This window comes from Leptodactylus fuscus, chromosome 5 (assembly GCF_031893055.1).
Source record: "Leptodactylus fuscus isolate aLepFus1 chromosome 5, aLepFus1.hap2, whole genome shotgun sequence".
NCBI classification, from domain to species: Eukaryota; Metazoa; Chordata; class Amphibia; order Anura; family Leptodactylidae; genus Leptodactylus; species Leptodactylus fuscus.
This window is the reverse complement of record NC_134269.1, coordinates 79,793,972-79,812,082: the sequence shown is the minus strand read 5'-3', so window position 1 is coordinate 79,812,082 and position 18,111 is coordinate 79,793,972. Positions and strand designations below refer to the sequence as shown.

The 18,111-nt window shown below is 39.4% G+C and overlaps 1 protein-coding gene across 1 annotated transcript in view; it reads left to right on the top strand.

Annotated features, from left to right (window-relative positions):
• Positions 1 to 11,138, top strand: part of PRTG (protogenin) — a 105,460-nt gene extending 94,322 nt beyond the window's left edge. Inside the window, exons 16-20 of the mRNA XM_075273490.1 lie at positions 3,324 to 3,506; positions 6,249 to 6,363; positions 7,719 to 7,884; positions 9,103 to 9,207; positions 10,788 to 11,138. Coding sequence (XP_075129591.1) covers positions 3,324 to 3,506; positions 6,249 to 6,363; positions 7,719 to 7,884; positions 9,103 to 9,207; positions 10,788 to 11,114 — 896 coding nt within the window. The 3' untranslated portion in view covers positions 11,115 to 11,138. The remainder of the gene's footprint in view (positions 1 to 3,323; positions 3,507 to 6,248; positions 6,364 to 7,718; positions 7,885 to 9,102; positions 9,208 to 10,787) is intronic.
• The last annotated feature ends 6,973 nt before the right edge of the window (positions 11,139 to 18,111 follow it).

Sequence of the window (18,111 nt, the reverse complement as noted above, 5' to 3'; positions counted from 1 at the left end):
TTTCAGCACTAAAATTCCACACCAAATTCCTCACCATTTTCCTCCATGTGAATGCACCTTAATAACAGAAAAACATGATGCTTTGTCTGATCTGATGCATGACACTAGTGGTGAAGAGCTATCGGGTAAAGAGCTATCAGTCCCGGTACCATAGCTCTTTACAGTCAGAAGGGTGTTTCTGACAGTCAGTCAGGAATGTCCTTCTCCACAGCAGCGCCTATTGCGCTGTACAGTGTGAGTAGGGAGGAACGTCCCCCTCCCTCTGCTCACAGTGCTCACCCATAGACGAGTATTATCAGGAGGGGAGGGGGCGTTCCTCCCCGCTCACACTGTACAGCACGATAGGCACTGCTGTGGAGAAGGACGTATCTGACTGACTGTCAGGAACACCCTTCTGACTGTAAAGAGCTACGGTACTGGGAACGATAGCTCTTTACCCGGGGCACAGATCGCGGAATCCGACAGTGCGCTCAATTCAGCGCAGTCGGCTTTCCAGCAGTATATAGAACTGCCTGTGCCGAAATCGATGAAAGGTCCTCTTTAAGATGGGTTATATTAGGTTTTGCTGAGCGTTCCATCATTTTATGGGATAAAAAGTGCTGTGTGCAGCTCTCCAAAATAAAATAAAAAATCTATATATATTGGGACAGATCATGCAGATTTTCAGTGCACTTTAATCTGCTGCAAATGTATAAACAAACTACCAGTTTGAAAAGGGTTACAAAGCCATTTCTAAGACCGTGATATGTCATTGAACCACCATTAGAAGCGAAATGGAGAAGACTTGAGGAAGTTGTGCTCTAGATCCTTTTTAACTAGATCCTTTTTCCAGCATTCTAATTGATACATTAGAGCAGGAAAACATGTGTTAAATATCATACATTTTTCAGATTTTCTCACATGCCCTTTCATGTATTATTGATGCGTTCCTGTTCGTGGATACTTGTGTCTGTGCATGTGATTGAAAGCTGCATTATTGTGAATGTTTATTAATGATACACATGATAATGTTTGTCATGAATAAATGTATTAAGGAACTGCATAAATAGGAGTTTGCTTGCATAGCATATTATTAGACACACCTCTGTTAGCAATGGGAGAATTTCCAGACAGTAGAAGCCTGAAGTCAGTGTCCCATCAAAAGACTATAATGAAGAGCTAGGTATGGAGCCAAGGGTGGACATATGGCATCACCTTGGTGAAACAAATTACCAGTGGCAAGAGTAAAGTTGTGCTACCCTAAAGGCATTGTGCTTAAGACCTTGTAGTAATGGCAGATCTGCAGCCTGGAGTCTGACAGAGTCATCAGCTACGCAGAACATAATAATAAAATGGAATGAAATAACTGGATTATGCTTGTGAACCATAGATGAAAAAACTTGAGGATTTTAAAGCTTCATTTAATTGAAGTGCTCTTCAATAATGCCTTGAAAACCCCTAAGGCTTGAGGCCCCACGTTAAGGAAATGCTGCTTTGTTTGTTGCAGATTTTGCTGCAGTTATTTTTGCCAAATCCAGGAGTGGCTACAAAAGGAATGGGAAATATACAGTAAGCGCTTATACATCTCCCTTCTGCTCAATCCACTCCTGACTTTGGCTCAAAAAACTGCAACAAAATAAGCTGTGTTTCTGCAATGTGGGGCTTCAGTCTATCAGTACTTTGGCAAGGTTTGTCCCTCAATGCTTTGCAAGTTATTTTTATCAACTGCATCATAGTAGCAGTAATCTAAGGTTGTAGAAAGTGGTGTTTGGACATCTATTTATAGAATATGGTCTTTAGACGTCTAACTCTGACTACCATATTGGCTGGATTTTTATATAGGACTGCTGATGTCAGCTGTCTGGTGTAACAAGATTACTATATGTTGTATAATAACCCACTGGCTTGCATAGTGTTAAGCTTCTGTGATCACTGATAGTATGATTTTCAGGACTTTGTGTGCTGCTCCTGAGAATGCGTGAACCCATTGGCCCATAGAATAATACAACTACCTTAGTGTTTGCTACTTATCTTTATTGTTAGGCAAACATTAATTCTTGAATAACAAGCTAATTATTGACCAATGTCAGAGGTCGACTGAATTTATATGCAGTCCAATGATATAAAATCTCACTATTATAACAACATAGGGATTCTGTACTTCAGACATGAGGGGGCATTTATAAAGTAATTTATACTGTAAACTTGCAAATGTTGGAGTACCCCAGTTTTACTCGTACTTTCCACTTTGTGCCTTCAATGACTTTAATGTTCATAGCTACTTCATGAACTTAAAAATGTTTGTACAAAAAAGTAGAAAAAGCCAGGGCACTCACCAGACAACAGGTATTTAAGATCAATAGACTTTATTTCATCTCTTTAAAACAGCATCAGTGCATGGGAATGGAGTTTGATGGAAAGCGGCGATTGTTTTATGCAGTATGCATTTCATCAGGCTTGCATGAAATGATCGTTGCTTGAACTATATGTCTTTCCATCAAACTCCATTCCCATGCACTGATGCTGTTTTAAAGAGATGAAATAAAGTCTATTGATTTTAAATACCCGTTGTCTGGTGAGTGCCTTGGCTTTTTCTACTTTTTTTGTATTTTTCTATGGACTTTATATACAGAGGGCACGACCTAGGAGGCGTATTAGTTGCCTATTTTGACAACGTGGATATCCGTAAATTGCGCCACATATTGCAATTGTTTTTGATATGCCTCTGAACAGTTTAAAAACTTCTCAGTAGTTCCGCTTGCTTGTTCTCCATTCTTTCTTTAAAAATGCTTGTGTAAAAAAAAATCTAGTATCTCAGTAGAGCCTAAGGTCCCGGTTCAAGTGCTTCACAGGCTTATACAATTAAATATTTTTGTAAGAACAGTGTTTTAAACATCCTAATAGGCACCAAGTTTACTAAGGGGTGCATGCTTCCTATTAAATTTGGAGCATTTTCAGCTGTTTTAATTGCAAAAAAATTACATCTGCACGAGAACAGGCGTAGATTTTCACTAAGTTTTTGGAATCAGGTAAAAACAAATGGCGGCTCTTCCCCTTCTGGTTAACTCCAGACAATTTTCTAGTGAGACGTGCAAAAAGTCAGAAATCATAGCACAAAATTTACAAAAATGTCTATGTTACACAAGGTGGGCAAAGCTGTTAATAATTTTCTGCTATGGAATAAATTGCAGATTTTCATACTATGTTCTCATTTATATGAGTGCATGCCTAAAGTACAGAATCCCTTTAAAACATGTAATGAAGCACATTTGAGTTTGAAGTTGTGAATGACTTGTGCAACGTTTCTCTTGTCTATGTGATATAAACTGAATGCTAATCCATAGGGGCGATAACTATGGCTCTGCTGGAAAATCTTGTGACTGGAGATATCTATTTGGTCAAGATCTCGGCTTCCAATGAAGTAGGAGAGGGCCCATTCTCAAATGCCGTAGAGCTGGCTGTCGAACCCAAGGAGACTGTGCGCAGCAGCATGAAGTCAAAGCAGTTAAATTCTGCCAACAGTCAAGGTCAGTTTGGGAATACTTACAGTAAACAAAGCGAAACCGTTTCATTATTTACTTGGAAGCGTGCATTCTCTTAGACACCCATCTGTGGCTTTGTGTCTGCAAAGCAGTACTCTGTTCTGCAAAGACAAATGACCCCAGACTGAGAAGAAGCACACAGCCTCAGAATTACTCTATGGAGGTGATACGCTGTCATTGTAATAAACTTAAAATAAACAAATTAATGACAGTGATTTATTTGTAGATGAAAGTGCAAGTCTGAATCGTATATCACACAATTTGCAGTTCTCAGCAAGACGTCACAGATCAGCAGTAGTGAATGGAGAGCTATTTAATTTATTCCACGCTTTATTGATTTTATACACTTTTCGGGTTTTGTTCTTTTGTTCAAAATTTTTAGATTAATAATTTGCAACCTTCTATTCTTTCAGAATGTATGGTATTGTGAAACTCACAGTCTTGCACAGCTAAAATCCTTGCTAAAATCACTGTTGTCTAGTAGCAGTAATTCTGTTCTTGCTTAGTCTTGATCTTAAAGGGGCTCTATCAGCAAAATCATGCTGATAGAGCCCCACATATGCGTGAATAGCCTTTAAAAAGGCTATTCAGCCACCGTAAATGTTATATTAAACTACCCCCCCGTTTTAAAATAATAACCTAAAAAAGAATGTGCTCTACTTACGGAACGTGCACCCTGGGCGGGCATACTGGGTGTGTCTTCATCTTCTTCCCCGCCTCTTCTTCCTCCAATGTCTTCGGGTCCCGTCTTCCTCCGGCGCTTGCTCGCGGACACTGATTAAAAAAAATAGCCTGGGCGCATGCGCAGTAGCCGTAGTAGAAGCCGCGTGCTACTGCGTATGCGCCCAAGCTATTTTTTTTTTATCAGTGTCCGCGAGCAAAGGCCGGAGGAGGACGGGACCCGAAGACATCGGAGGAAGAAGAGGCGGAGAAGAAGATCAAGACACACCCAGAATGCCTGCCCAGGGTGCACGTTCCGTAAGTAGAGCACATTCTTTTATAGGTTATTATTTTAAAACGGGGGGGTAGTTTAATATAACATTTACGGTGGCTGAATAGCCTTTTTAAAGGCTTTAGGGTAGGGATAAGTAGATGTCCGTGTTAGGCAGGCTGGCTGGCTGTTCTGTTGGTTTAAGGGGAGTCCATCACCTCCACCAGGCATGTTCAATTGCCTTCAGCATGTTACAGAACACATTACAGTGCTAAACAATATACCTTTGTTATCTATGTCACATTTAGAGAATTGGAAAAAACAAGTTTGAAGACTTATGCAAATGAGGCAGTTGGTGCACTGGGGGCAGGCCTTTAACTCTCTGGAGCACTGCTTTTGGCACTCAGACCCCTACCATCTTCTGCCTGCGCCACCCCCTGCAGTGTGAGTTGACCTTTCCATTTCTAGGACATCAACTATCTTACTTCTGCTGCAGAAGCAGGGCACCAAATGGTGAAGGCCGACCCCCCAGTGCACCAGCTGCCTCATTTGCATAATACTTTAAAGTTGTTTTTCAAATCTACAAAAGTGACATACAGAACAGAGATTTGTTATATATCATTGTAAGGTGCTCTGCAATGCGGTGATGGCTGTGGGATATAGTAAAAGTGTAACACCCCCCCCCCCCCATTATTGTGTCGAGGGTATATGGTGACCAGTTTTGTTATATACTTTATTCCTCTATCTAATTTCCTTTATATTATTTAAACAGGCTGTAACATTCTCCTTTACAACTGTCTAACTGAGCTGTTGCTAGGGAAAGCCTGTACACAGTTGTATTGCAAATATGCAGAGCGGAAGCATTTACCAAAAGGTGGGTATGGTCACTTCAAATGGATGTATCTTTGGTTTTATACCACCCAGAAAAATGGTTTTGGTATCATATGCAGCTAAGAATGATGCCAGAACCATTGTTCTAGGTGGTATAAAACAGAAGATACATCCATTTGAAATCACCCCCCTTCACTTTGGTATATGCTTCATCTCTATGTCACTACATTGAATACATGTATACAATCAGTCTGCTAGCATTGCTTAGTTACAACTTTGCTAATGGGAACTTTACAGCCTGTTTTCTGTTAGAAGGAGGTTTTATAGATTAATAAAGTATATTAAAATAAAAATAAATGAAAGAGGAGTTGCACTTTAGGGAAGGTGGTAGATTCCGTTTTAAAAACAGAAATGGAGAACGGTCTTTATATCAATTCATGTTTTGTTGTGCCTATCATCACCTTATCTAGTGACATGCTAACTGTAGATTCAGACAGGGAAAGGATTAGAGGATATATTAAAAGCTAACATATCCCCTAATAGAACAGCAAAGAGTAGGAGGAGCATAGGCATGTATAAGCATACAGCGGCAGCCGTCGCCTGTAGGCGTTCTTGTTGAAAAAAGTATATGAGTTGTTTTGTCTCTCAACGCAATATCTCAGCTTCTAAAAAAGGAATATCAACATATACGCACCCAACAGAGGCCAAAAGGACTCTTCCTTCGGGCCAATAGGTACTTTTGATGTATGCCCTAGGAGTGTGAAAGCACGCTTAGTTTATTGGAATGCATATGTTTCTATTCATATGCTAAGATATACCATAATACGATCTATTATACTACACTTTCGGGGGTATCTTTTTGTCATCAGCTTTTGTGCAAAACATAACAGTAGACATTTTACACATGTGCACTACCACTTTACATTTGCTTGATGTTAAGACTTTTTATGATATTTTCCTTTCAGATTATTTTTATCACCTGGACCAGAAATCAATGACTGGGATTGTTGTGGGAGTCTGCATCGCACTGACTTGTATTCTCATTTGTGTGCTTATACTGATATATCATAGCAAAGCCAGGTTTGTACAAGAAATACTGAAGAATGACTTTATTTGGATGGCATGAGTATTATGTATAGGTTCATGCCCCACTATTTAGCGGCAGCCGTCTCCTGTAGGCGCTCTTGTTGAAATAGTATATGAGTTATTATGTCTCTCAACGCAATATCTCAGCTTCTAAAAAGGAATATCAACATATACAGTGGCAGAACCCTGTAAGTCATGTATAAGAACAAAGCAGCTGGTTAGATCGAGGGTTTCTTAGCCTTTTTTGTGCTGTGGACCCTTTAAATTTCATTTAAAGCCTGCTTTTGACCACCTTCCAAAAGTTCTTAATATGGATGTAGTCTTGAATACTCATTATGCTTTCTGAGATCTCATTATTGTCATACAAAAAGAATTGTGAACTGTCTTGGGGTATGTTACCTACATGTTGCCACATTTCCACTAGAGAAGAAAAAATACAAGATCCGAGTTGCAAAAATAGACACACATTTAGACGTTGTTCTTTGTGAAGTCTTTTAATATTCTTTCAGCCATGTCAACTTGTAGTCAATCTACTTATTCTGGTAACCAACTCACGTCTGTAGAAAGTTTTAAAGACAACATCTATGGTGGCCACTAGTGATTATCATTCAGCATCTGTTAAGTTTGTTGAAGATCAGTTTAACTTGGAAGTAACTGTATAAAGTATTATAGGGATCATGCCATTAATGACACTTATCCCCTAGCCAAAGTGGAGATGGCTGGAGATATTTCCCCAGGACTCCCAGCGATCAAGAGAACAGAAACCCAAAATAATACCTGAATGCTCCATGAGAATGAGATGCTGGTTTGTGGCAACAGTTTCATTTGTTTTTATGGGGCTGTTGTGACTGCAATCTCTGGCAACTGCAAGGAGGTACATGGAGCATTGGTCATGCCTGCGCAAATGCATTCCCTTCATAGGGGGATTTTTGGCTCCCATTGAGAGACCCAGGGGCAGTCCTCCGGCCATCTGACACTTATCACCAATCCTTGCATATAGGGCAGGGGTGAATGAAACAACCAGTGCAGCTGCAGAGGGGCATCTTCATCTAATCCTCTAGATTGAGGGTAAAAACCCAAATTATTGAACATCATGGCTCACAATTATTGGTGCACTGTAAGAGAAACCTAATTGGGGTGCTCTATGCTAAGATATTAGAAAACAAGGGGCCCATAGCTGGAGGCAAAGTTTTTTTTATGTAAAATGATTTTCTTCACATGGAACTTAGAATCCACATATAATACTATTGTTATAGCTATCCTTTGTGGTGAAAATAGCCTTCACAGGTGGAATACAAGAATACAACACAATTTTGATCTTCCCTTAAGAATATCCTTTTCACCTGCAGGAAAGCATCCATTGCAAAGATTGCTCAGCAAGGAACTAATGGCATACCTAATTCGGCTACTTTAATTTCTCACGAGACTCAAGAAAGGAAGGCCATGAATCAAATGGAAGAAAATGCAGATCCCTTAATCCCTACTGTTCAAGTAAATCACTACTTAGATACAAAGGTAAAGTTCTGCAGAGCTATAGCTGGATTCTCTTCAGATTATTATTAAGACTGTAGATTTTCACCATGGACAAATTTCTAAAAATGTTGAGAAACTGTTGGCAAGATATTAAGAAGATGTAAATAAATTCCTATAGGGAAGAGATAATCCTTTTCAGAATGGACCCTGAGTTCTACTCCATGCATCCTGACAATGTAAGCTGCACCTGCCAAGCATTTTGGTTTTGTTTAGTTACTGCAGGGAAAATGTAGTATTACATGCTGGACATTCAGATGAAGGGCTGTAATAGAAGGAAAGCTTAAGATCTTCAGAATGAGCTCATAAAGGGAATTTCCAATTAGGGGGGCCCTCCTGTGATGTGCATATGACTAACTTCATATGAACTGGGGTTGTTTTCATGAGACAACCACTTTAACTTACCAATGGCCAAAAATTTATAAGGCAGTTATAGTTCCTTTTGAGCAGAGACTCGCAGAGTCCATTATACAAAGAGAATGAAAAATCATAATATTGCAACCATTTTCAGATATTTTATGTTAAGGAGGTCCTTTCACCAGCTCCACCAATTCAAGTTTTTAGCATCTGTTAATAGGTGCCGCTGATTTTGATGCAGTTGGAATTTTCTTTCTAGCCCCCACCATTCCTGAGCAACAAGCACAGTTATTTTTGATGCCATGGGCTATTTAAGCTCTGTAATTTCAAACGGGCTGTGTCAGTCAGAGGGGTGTGATTCAGAGCTCTAGTCAGAGGCAGCCAGTGTCAGAGCTCAGAATCTCACCCCATGCCTGCTCCCGCCTGACATTACCCTCCTAAATAGCATATCAGGCACCAAAACTAAAGCCACTGATTGCTCAGGAATGGTGAGGTGCTAGAGAACGAGAATCAGTGGAGCAGCAGCTATTGATGTAAAGAGATGAATTTGTCAGGGGTGGTGAGAGGTCCTCTTTATATTTGACAAATTGGTAATATACCATTCAAGGGTATCGGTACATGTGAAATATTGCCAAAGTTAATGCTGTATTGAAACCAGTGTATGTGGCCATAACTGTGGTTTAAATCATTCATCACATGTTCATACTGTATCTTGTAAAAATTAATCTGCTTAAATAATAATGTAACATACATATTAAAATTATACATATTATACATATTATTATACATATTAAAATATTATACATATTAAAATTATGTTAAATTGTATATTGCTTTTTATTCTAGGGTGGATCTGATCTTATTATAAATGGATATGGGCCAATTGTAAAAAAAAACACAAAGAAAAAATGGCTGTTTTTCAAGGACAATGCCATAAACAATACAGGACAGGTAAACAACTATGGTGTCAATGCGTTTTCCTGTTGTGTGAAAAAAATACAATAGTTTCTAGAAAATGCTGCCCCTAACATGCCATCTGGGTGCCACCAGTCTGTCCCCTTTATGTCTTCATTGTCCCCTAGGTATCCCAACACCAGAGTGCTCCCTTTGAGCCCATTGTGCAAAAAATACATTGGGCTATAGATATCCAGAGATAATAATTTGCAACTTAGCCTCGAGTACACACTGCTGGCAACTGAAACCAGGAAGTAGAGAGCAGAAGAAACCCTTTAATGGAAGAAACCCTTTATGCAAAACTATTTTCCAACATATGCACCCATATTTTGGCACATTTTTTGTTGGAGAGTAAGCCCCCTAATAAGTGGTGTAAAATTAGACTATACAGTGTAAAAGTGCGTAAGCTATAACAAACCGCATTAAATACTTCAAAAAATCTGGCGTATACTATCTATTCTGAGTTTGCACTTGGATTAGAAGAGGTACCATGTCTCCTTACGCTAGGTTCACACTAGCATTCGGGTCTCCGTTCTCAGCTTTCCATCTTCTGCAGGCAGAAGACAGAAAGCTGTCAGAGCCGGTCCGGCCGTGAGTGGTGATGAGCGTTTTATGCTCTCTGCCGTGAAACCGTTTTTTTTAAAACCGGACACAGAGTACTGCATGTCCGACTCTGTGTCCGATTTTTTTAAAAAAAATGGTTTCGCGCCGAAGAGCATAAAACGCTCATCGGCGCTCACGGCCGGACATCTTTCAAACCCATTCAAATGAATGGGTGAGAGAGTCCTGCAGGTTTCTGTCTGCTGCCTCTGTTTTGTGCAGGAAACGGAAACCTGCATAACGGAGACCCAGGCGCAGATGTGAATGAGCCCTTAGGGAGACTGCCTTTGCAGGCCACCTGATGAATTGTAGAATGTTAATAGATCATACTTGCGTTACTAGGGATTCTAGGAAAGGAATATGAAAATACGTTCTTATTGATGAAAAAAAGCTAAACTTGCTATAGTACAACCTTTTGGAAGTTGGTTCCCTATACATCAATGCTTGGTTTTCTAAGAAATCTAGTGACATGGTCTGCGATTAAAGCCAACCAGTACATTAGACTCCATGGGGCAGAAGGCAACTGTCCATATCCACTGGTAGAGGGTGCAGCTCATTTATGAGAATGCACAAGTCTTTTCATAAATGAGCTGAACTCTGTATGGGGCGTTATGCTTGTAGCTGGCATAGATTTCAGGGATGATTTACATCAGTAAACTGGTGTAAATGATCATAAATTCAACAGAGCCAGTGGCCCTTACACACCACTCACAAAACAGAAAAGAGTTGTACATTTTTGTCCAAAAATCCCATTTGCAAGGAAGTTTTGAAAAGTTTTCCTGCCCTGTATCCCAGAAAACTGGTGTACAACTCATAATAAATCTGTCCATGTGTCCACTACAACCTACCACTAATTGATGGTGTAGACATCAAGTGAACGCTGCAGCCAATCAAAGTTAGTCCCTGTCAAAACAGCTCACCTTTTATGTATTAGTATACTGACACCCTAATGTTTTTCGTTTGCTTTCTTTTCACAGTCCAAAAGAAGAATAGCTAAGTCTTGTTCTTATCGTCCTGGCGCAACGGTATTGAGGGGGGAAGATGGGTCTCCTACTTCACCTGGTCATCCTGGCACTTTCCAGATGCGACATAGTATAGCAACAGATACAGAGCATTCTGGGAACAGCGAGGAGAGCCATGAAACCAATGATTCTGGGCGGTATTCTCACGAGTCAACTGATGAAATTCACCTTTACTCTGTTATCAGTACCTCACCGCCAACATCAGACCCATACCATGTTCAAGAATGTGGGAAGGACTCTGCCTTAAGCAAACATGAAAGGCCTCCCAGTGTGTGTTCCTGAGGAGGTCATTTCAGCTATACCTCATATTCCCTAAACATTTCAAGAAGAAAAAATTCCATCAAGCCAGATACTCCGGCCATTGTGTCTGTTCGAAGGACAATGACAGAGCAAAAAAAAAATGTTTGTGAAATCTGGTTTCTCCCATCAAATCTATCACTTTTCTGCAGAATGTTCCACTGGGTAAATCTATTGACAGTGAAGGCTGGTTTGCAGGATGGTGAATGGCTTTGAAACTCTCCAGGTTTTCTGCCATTTGTCTTTGTTGTAAAGGGACGTCAAGCAGTCTCTTTGATTTATGTCTACCTCAGCTGGTCACATTATGAACTCCATTTCGCTGCTTTACCTACATTTGTGTGTGTTTGTCTCCCCTTAACCCTTATCCAAAGTACTTCCTAAGTGTTTGTTTGCTGTTTTTTTATTATTGCTTTTTATGTGTGATGAATGTGTTACTTAAGGAGTTGTAAAGGCAACACGGATACATGACATTTTCTATTGCTTTTTTAACATGTCCACGGTATCATGCGATGAACGCTTTCTACCTGACTGCATAAATGACTACCTCTACATATCGGTCTTTAGGGAGAGCAACTTTCTCGTGAACAATCCTCCCACGGTAACACTTACTACCTTGCAACAACTGTGCCTTCAAATATCTCCGTTATACAAAACTGCCTTACTGCAAGGAATTCAGGACATCACTCAGGACAATGACAAAATGCCTTAAATCCCAGAAATGCATTGGACAATTTTCAATCCAACCATAAATTTCTGTTTACAGATGCTTATTGAGGCAGGGATCTACCTGTACCCTAATGTACAGAGTTCACATTCTTATTATTTCTATTACTCTAAAAGTATTGCTAACAAATCCTCTACCATGAGGCCAGCCTTGCTGATGGGTTCAGTAACCTGGACAACTACCTGCGATCCCCACAATGACAGTAGAAACAAGTCAATGGATTTTATTACATTTTGTTGTTTAAAATATGAAAAGTTGATATTTTTTCTGAATCTCAGGATGACCAGTGGTGGTCAGTTTTTACAATAACCCTTTCACTTCTATTCCGTGAATAATGTAAAAATCTGGAATAGACTGTTCATCGCTGATCCAATGTTAAACAGAGCATATAGAAATGGCCTATGACATGGCTATTCCTGCCTGCTGCCTTTACAATTCCTGTTTTATACTACCTCTTTTTTAAATTGATGTACGTGTTCATTTCCTGTACTCAGGGAATAATGTTTTTGTGTCTATATCCCATGAATATATGGGGCAAATGTGACAGGGTATCATGCTCATATTTGATATTGAAAGGAAATGAAGTAGATCAGTTATTTAGCTACAATATAAAAGGTTACCTATCACCTACAATGCACTGACAGCAGGGACAGTCGGTCATAGACAATGAATAATTGGAGGCCAACAGTTTAGATGGTTGATTCTTCCTTCGTCTAAGGCCCTGTGTAGCAGAACACAGTAAAAAAACACTGCAGGAAAAAACACAACAGAAACACACTGCTTTTTTTCTGCAGAGTTTTTCATTGCGGAAATGAAACTGACTTTCTGCTCTTATTATACCTATATTTTATACCTTTTCCCCTGCAGAAGTTGTCTGCAGTATGTGGAATTCCTTTCACTTTTCACATACTGTAAAATTCAGCATTTTTTGCCTTGGTGCTTCTGCCTCAGCAAAAATGCAGCTTTTCTGCAACGCGGGGCTTCAGCCTTAATGTGTATGTTTCAATGAGCTAAATTTACATTTCAGTAGGGGAGAATACAACTATAGCGAAGGCCTGCAGAAGTTATACTATTGATCCTGCAGGAGCAGGTTGGTCTGCCGGCAATTATTTATGTCTATAAGCAACTTCTCACCTGAACATTAAGATGTGGGTGTAGAAAATCTCTTTCACCTTCATCCAAACCACATATTTACAGAAGTTCAGGAAGCTGAGACTTAGCATCGGCTGTGTCTTTACACTGCGTAGCTCCTTTGTCTCTGTGCCTGTAGAACTTATATTGTGAGGATCAGGGTGATCAAGAGTTATTCTGTGTCAAGATTATGATCTTATTTTCTCTTGACCTCCTTGTTTCCTTACTGCCAGTTTTCAGAGACAAATAAACCAACTCTCCAGTGTAAAGATCCTGCAGAAAAACACCCAAAATCTCAGCTTCCAGGACTCCCATAGGGATAACTTGTTTAGTGGGTAGTCACTCATCTGATTTGCAGATTATATGTGAAGTAAGCTTTTTTCAGTTCCCTAGGAACACCAGCGAACTTTAGTTAACTCTTTATTTCCTATTGAATTGAAGACTGCTTTGTCACAAATAATACGCTGTCATATGGCTCCTTACTGCGTACGTGACCGGTAAACTTCAATGCAGTCTTTAAAAACTGTGTTTTTTCATACCAAAGATTGTTCTTTATATTTTAAGGGATAAAATTTTTTTTTTTTTCCAAAAGAAAAAAAATCTACTATTCTGTTGTTGGCATAGCTGCCAAGTAGTAGTAGTGATTGTATTAGTGCAGAGCTGAAGAATACGATCTGCATGTTAAACTACCTTAGACTTTAAATAGTCATGTCCAAAATCTTCCAAGTTCCAAGTTTAGTATTTAGCTTTTAGCTCTTTATTATTATTACAGTATTAGATGACCTATTTTTGAACAAATTGATTTATATGCTAAGTGAAAAAAAAAGTGTAACCAAAGATTTATTTTTGGGTCTTGTCAGTTCTTACTATATTGTTAGATGCTTCGTGTGTAATTGTTCATATCTTGTGATCATGCATGCTAAGCATATAATATGTAGGGGTAACCAAAAAACTATAAACCTTTACTTTGTTAATTTTTGAGATAGGTATGCTACTGGGAAGTATGCACGAAATATAATAATACAGGTGACCAATCTGTGACGTATATCTGGCAAATAGATAAGTTATATGTGTCAGCTCATCTTATGAAAATGGATGGATGGAAAAAAAATTACAGCGGGAAAACAATGGCCAGAGGGTATTGGAAAATATATATCATTTGTTCTGGCCGCATCTCTACCCTGAATATGTGCTATGGTATTACATCAGTGTCATCTAGTAGTGTCTTCAAGGGCCATTGGTCCACTGAGTCCTATATTTGTCAGATCACAAGCAATTTTTCATAGTTTTGCTGAATAAATCACTTAACAAGTATTTTGGCATATGTCGCCCCAAACTTCTGAGCTCATCGTACACTTTCAGAGACAATATTTGGGCGGTATTGGGACAAAAAAACTCAAAATTAAACTGAATTTATCAGAAATGTGATTATTATGGTGTTTCTCTGCTGCACCATCCCATCCATTGGGGTTAAATAGATGATATATCGCTGCTATATGTTGTGCTAATAATTCCCATGAGCATTTCTTTCCTCTGTTAACAATTTATACCAAAGATATTTATGGTACCCCTGCATATTTAGCAGATGATAAGGCTTTAAAAGTATGTTATTCTCGCTGGTACGTTGCCCAAATGTGTCGTTTATATTCTCAAGATCCATGTTTTGCGGGAACAGACCCTTTATCTAGTTTTAAGATAGCGCTGGGCACCTCAGGCATATTTTCTACCAGTATTTCAATGACTGTAACCAAAACTTCAATAGACAAGCTGCTGAGAGTATAAAAGTATGTACTGTATCTCTAGACCATACATCCAGACACTCTTACGTTTTTTGGGTTTTATCCCATACTCCTGCATTTGTAACTGGAGCAGACTTTTGTCCACTGCTATGATGACAGCTGTATCGTGTTCTGTTGCGTCTCCCATCTCTTGAAGGACTGTGGTATTTCTGTGTTACATACTTACTGTTATATCATTTTACTTGCAGTATTGTATTATTTTTTTCCATTGTATTTGTGAAGGTTACAAGTTTGCTATATATATATATATATATATATATATATATATATATATATATATATGTAAATATTTAATGTACACTAGCTTATGTAGGCTCTTCTACGAGGGTGTCTGTCTATGGCAGGACTTTTCCTTATACTGTTTACTGTGACATCCACCCAACCAACTTGGCTTATTATGGTAATTCAACTCTTGTATATGAGGAAATCAATGTATAATTATTTTGATGCCTTAGGGCCCCTTCATATGGCATAAACGCGCTGCTCATTTAGACCCGTACACGCGAGCGCTTCAAAACACATCCCATTCACTTCAATGGGAGTGCGCGTAAAGCCGGCTTTACACGCACTCCCATTGAACTGAATGGGATGTGTTTTGAAGCGCTCGCGTGTACGGGTCTAAATGAGCGGCGCACTTACGCCACGTGAAGGGGCCCTTAATCTAAGTTCACATTGGCGTCAGTTATCTGTTTTTCTGGTCCATTGGAGGACCATAATGGGGACCGCTGGGTGTCCGTTGCTTTAAACTGAAACCAGTGTGTGATTTCAGGCAGACATTGTGACGGATTATCCAACGGAGACTCCAGTGCAAATGTGAACGTAGCCTTATACTGCAGTGAAATCTATTGGGAATCAATCATCTCTGACAGAAAGTGTTGTCCTTTAATACTTTGACATAATCAGTCATGAGGTACGTATTCATAAGATAGTAAGGAATTACATAAGAACAGTTTTTCATTAAAGAAACCGCTATCTCCATGTCCAGCTGTTAGCATTATCTGATAGCTGCTGCTCCACTGTTTCGGGCTTAGTTCAAACTTTTTCTCTGGCCCCCACCATTCCTGAGTGATATGTGTTGTTATTTTTGGTGCCTGATATGTATTTAATCTGTACTGTTGGGTAGTGCCAGACAGAAGCCGGCAAGGGGGTGATTCTGACACTATTTGCCTCTGAATCACACCTTACACCACACATGTGACAGTACAGAACCTAAATAACTGCACCGATTTCTTGAGAACAATGGGAGCTAGAGAAAATATTCCAACTTTGTTGGAATAACTGGAGTGGCCACTATTCAGAGATGAAAATATCTGTAGAGGTGGAGGTAGTGAAAGATCTTCTTTAACAAATTGTTAAAAATGTCTCCCAATGGCAATGAGACTGAAAATACAGTCCAGCAGCCATAAAGAAAATACAGTGCTCAGCCTGCTGTCTTGTGCTTTGGAATCTTGAATTGTATGTACCTATAGACTAGCCCTGCTTTGCTGAATCTATTGCTATTACTTTTGTTACAAAGATATTAGTACCACTACTTTATCACTAATCTGCTACCAATAAAAATGTCAAGTGCACATTCTCCACTGCTTAGCTTTATAACTGTGTAGAAGAGGATCACCTACTTGATGGTACACTTGTATCAGCAGCGATAATAGAGTCACTAATATCTTTGGAATACAATGGTTCTAGCAAGACAAATAATAAGAGGGGGATTCGGTGGAGCTGCAACATTCTACAGGTATATGCAGCTGATTTCTCAAGACGCCAGAGTATGTGCGCTGCTGCTCCAGTCATTTTTATGGGACTGTCAGAGAGGCAGCAGAGTACAGCGCGTCTATATATTTGGGAGTCCCACAGAGATGAATAGAGTGAAAGTATACATGCTCAACCTACTGCTCCATTCATATAGTGATACAGGATCCCTGATCTTGAGATCGGTGGGGCTCTCAGTGGTCAGAACATCACTGATCAAACATTTATCACCTTTGCTATGAATAGTTTACAAGGTGAAAACATGGAACAAAATCTTTAATGTTACAGTTCTGCCACATCAAGTAGTTACAAGCAGTAAGGGGGGAGGTTGAGAGGAGCTTTGTTTCTCTGTAGCCTTACTGATAGGTTTACTATTACGTATTATGGCAACTGGCCCTCCTTTAAATCTCTCGTCTGACCTAGGGTCCTGTTGGTAGTCTGTAAGCTACTATTACAGCATATTTGACAGTCAACTTCAGTTGTGTAGACAAAAGTATCTTATTACATATTCAGATTTCTGAGGCGAACAAATTTGAAATAACAGTGATTTGCTTTAATGCAGTTCCCTGGTATTTTATACAAAGTCCTTTACAAATGATATACAGTGGAAAGTCCAAAAGAGCATTTGGAAGATAGAACATCTCATCTATCTTAGGCTAGGTTGATATCTGCGTGGGAGACTCTGCATCAGAAACCAATGCAAATTAGCAGAGAGAAAAGTCCTGCACAAAGGTCTTTTACCTGCCGGTTTCAGTATAAAAACAGCGGAAACCCAATGGATGGAGATCTGGACCTCTAAAGCGGCGGTTGCCCGCGAACCCCTTAGACTATAATGGGATCCATTGGGTGTCCATCAGGTTTCCACCTTTATACTGAAAACAGCAGAGCGTAAAGTTCTCTCTCCAGGACATTTCTCTCTGCCGGTTTTCAGTAGTTTCTGCAGCAGGAGACTTGGACACAGATGTGTACCTAGTCTTAGCGGTCTGGATCTCTGTCGCTTAGGTCCCCAGCACCGGTATGACCCTAGCCAGGGTAAATACAAACAGAATACTTCATTTGTGTCACTCTTAACCTTGTAATGAACTTTCAGTGGATTAGCTGAGAATTGTCTGGACAAATCCAAACTATTATTTTGTATATATACAGGCATCCTCACCAAACCAGTGTCCTTGGATTCTGGTCTGTATGTAAAACATGTTATGTCTACAAAGAGTAACTAGTTGTTTTTACTGGAAAATATTTTTCAGGGACATTGTTTTACAATAGTTGTGAAGATAAGATGCTCTCATGTGAACAAACTCTTACGTTGTCCTCTATAGTTGAGCTGCATAATCAGTTTATGAAATCCTGCTAAATATTTCTATGGTTGTATACTTTTACGTATAGGGAACATTTTCTACTATTAACTGTAATTTTGTATGTCCATATGAGGTCAAGCTGCAAGGCATGTTAAAATAATACAGTTTGTACCATAAAAAAGTATTGAGGAAACCGCTGTCCTAGGGTTTCTAATGTATTATGTTGGTAAGTAAGTAATATCGCCAGTTATGGTTATATGTTCTTTCACTGCTATAGTTAT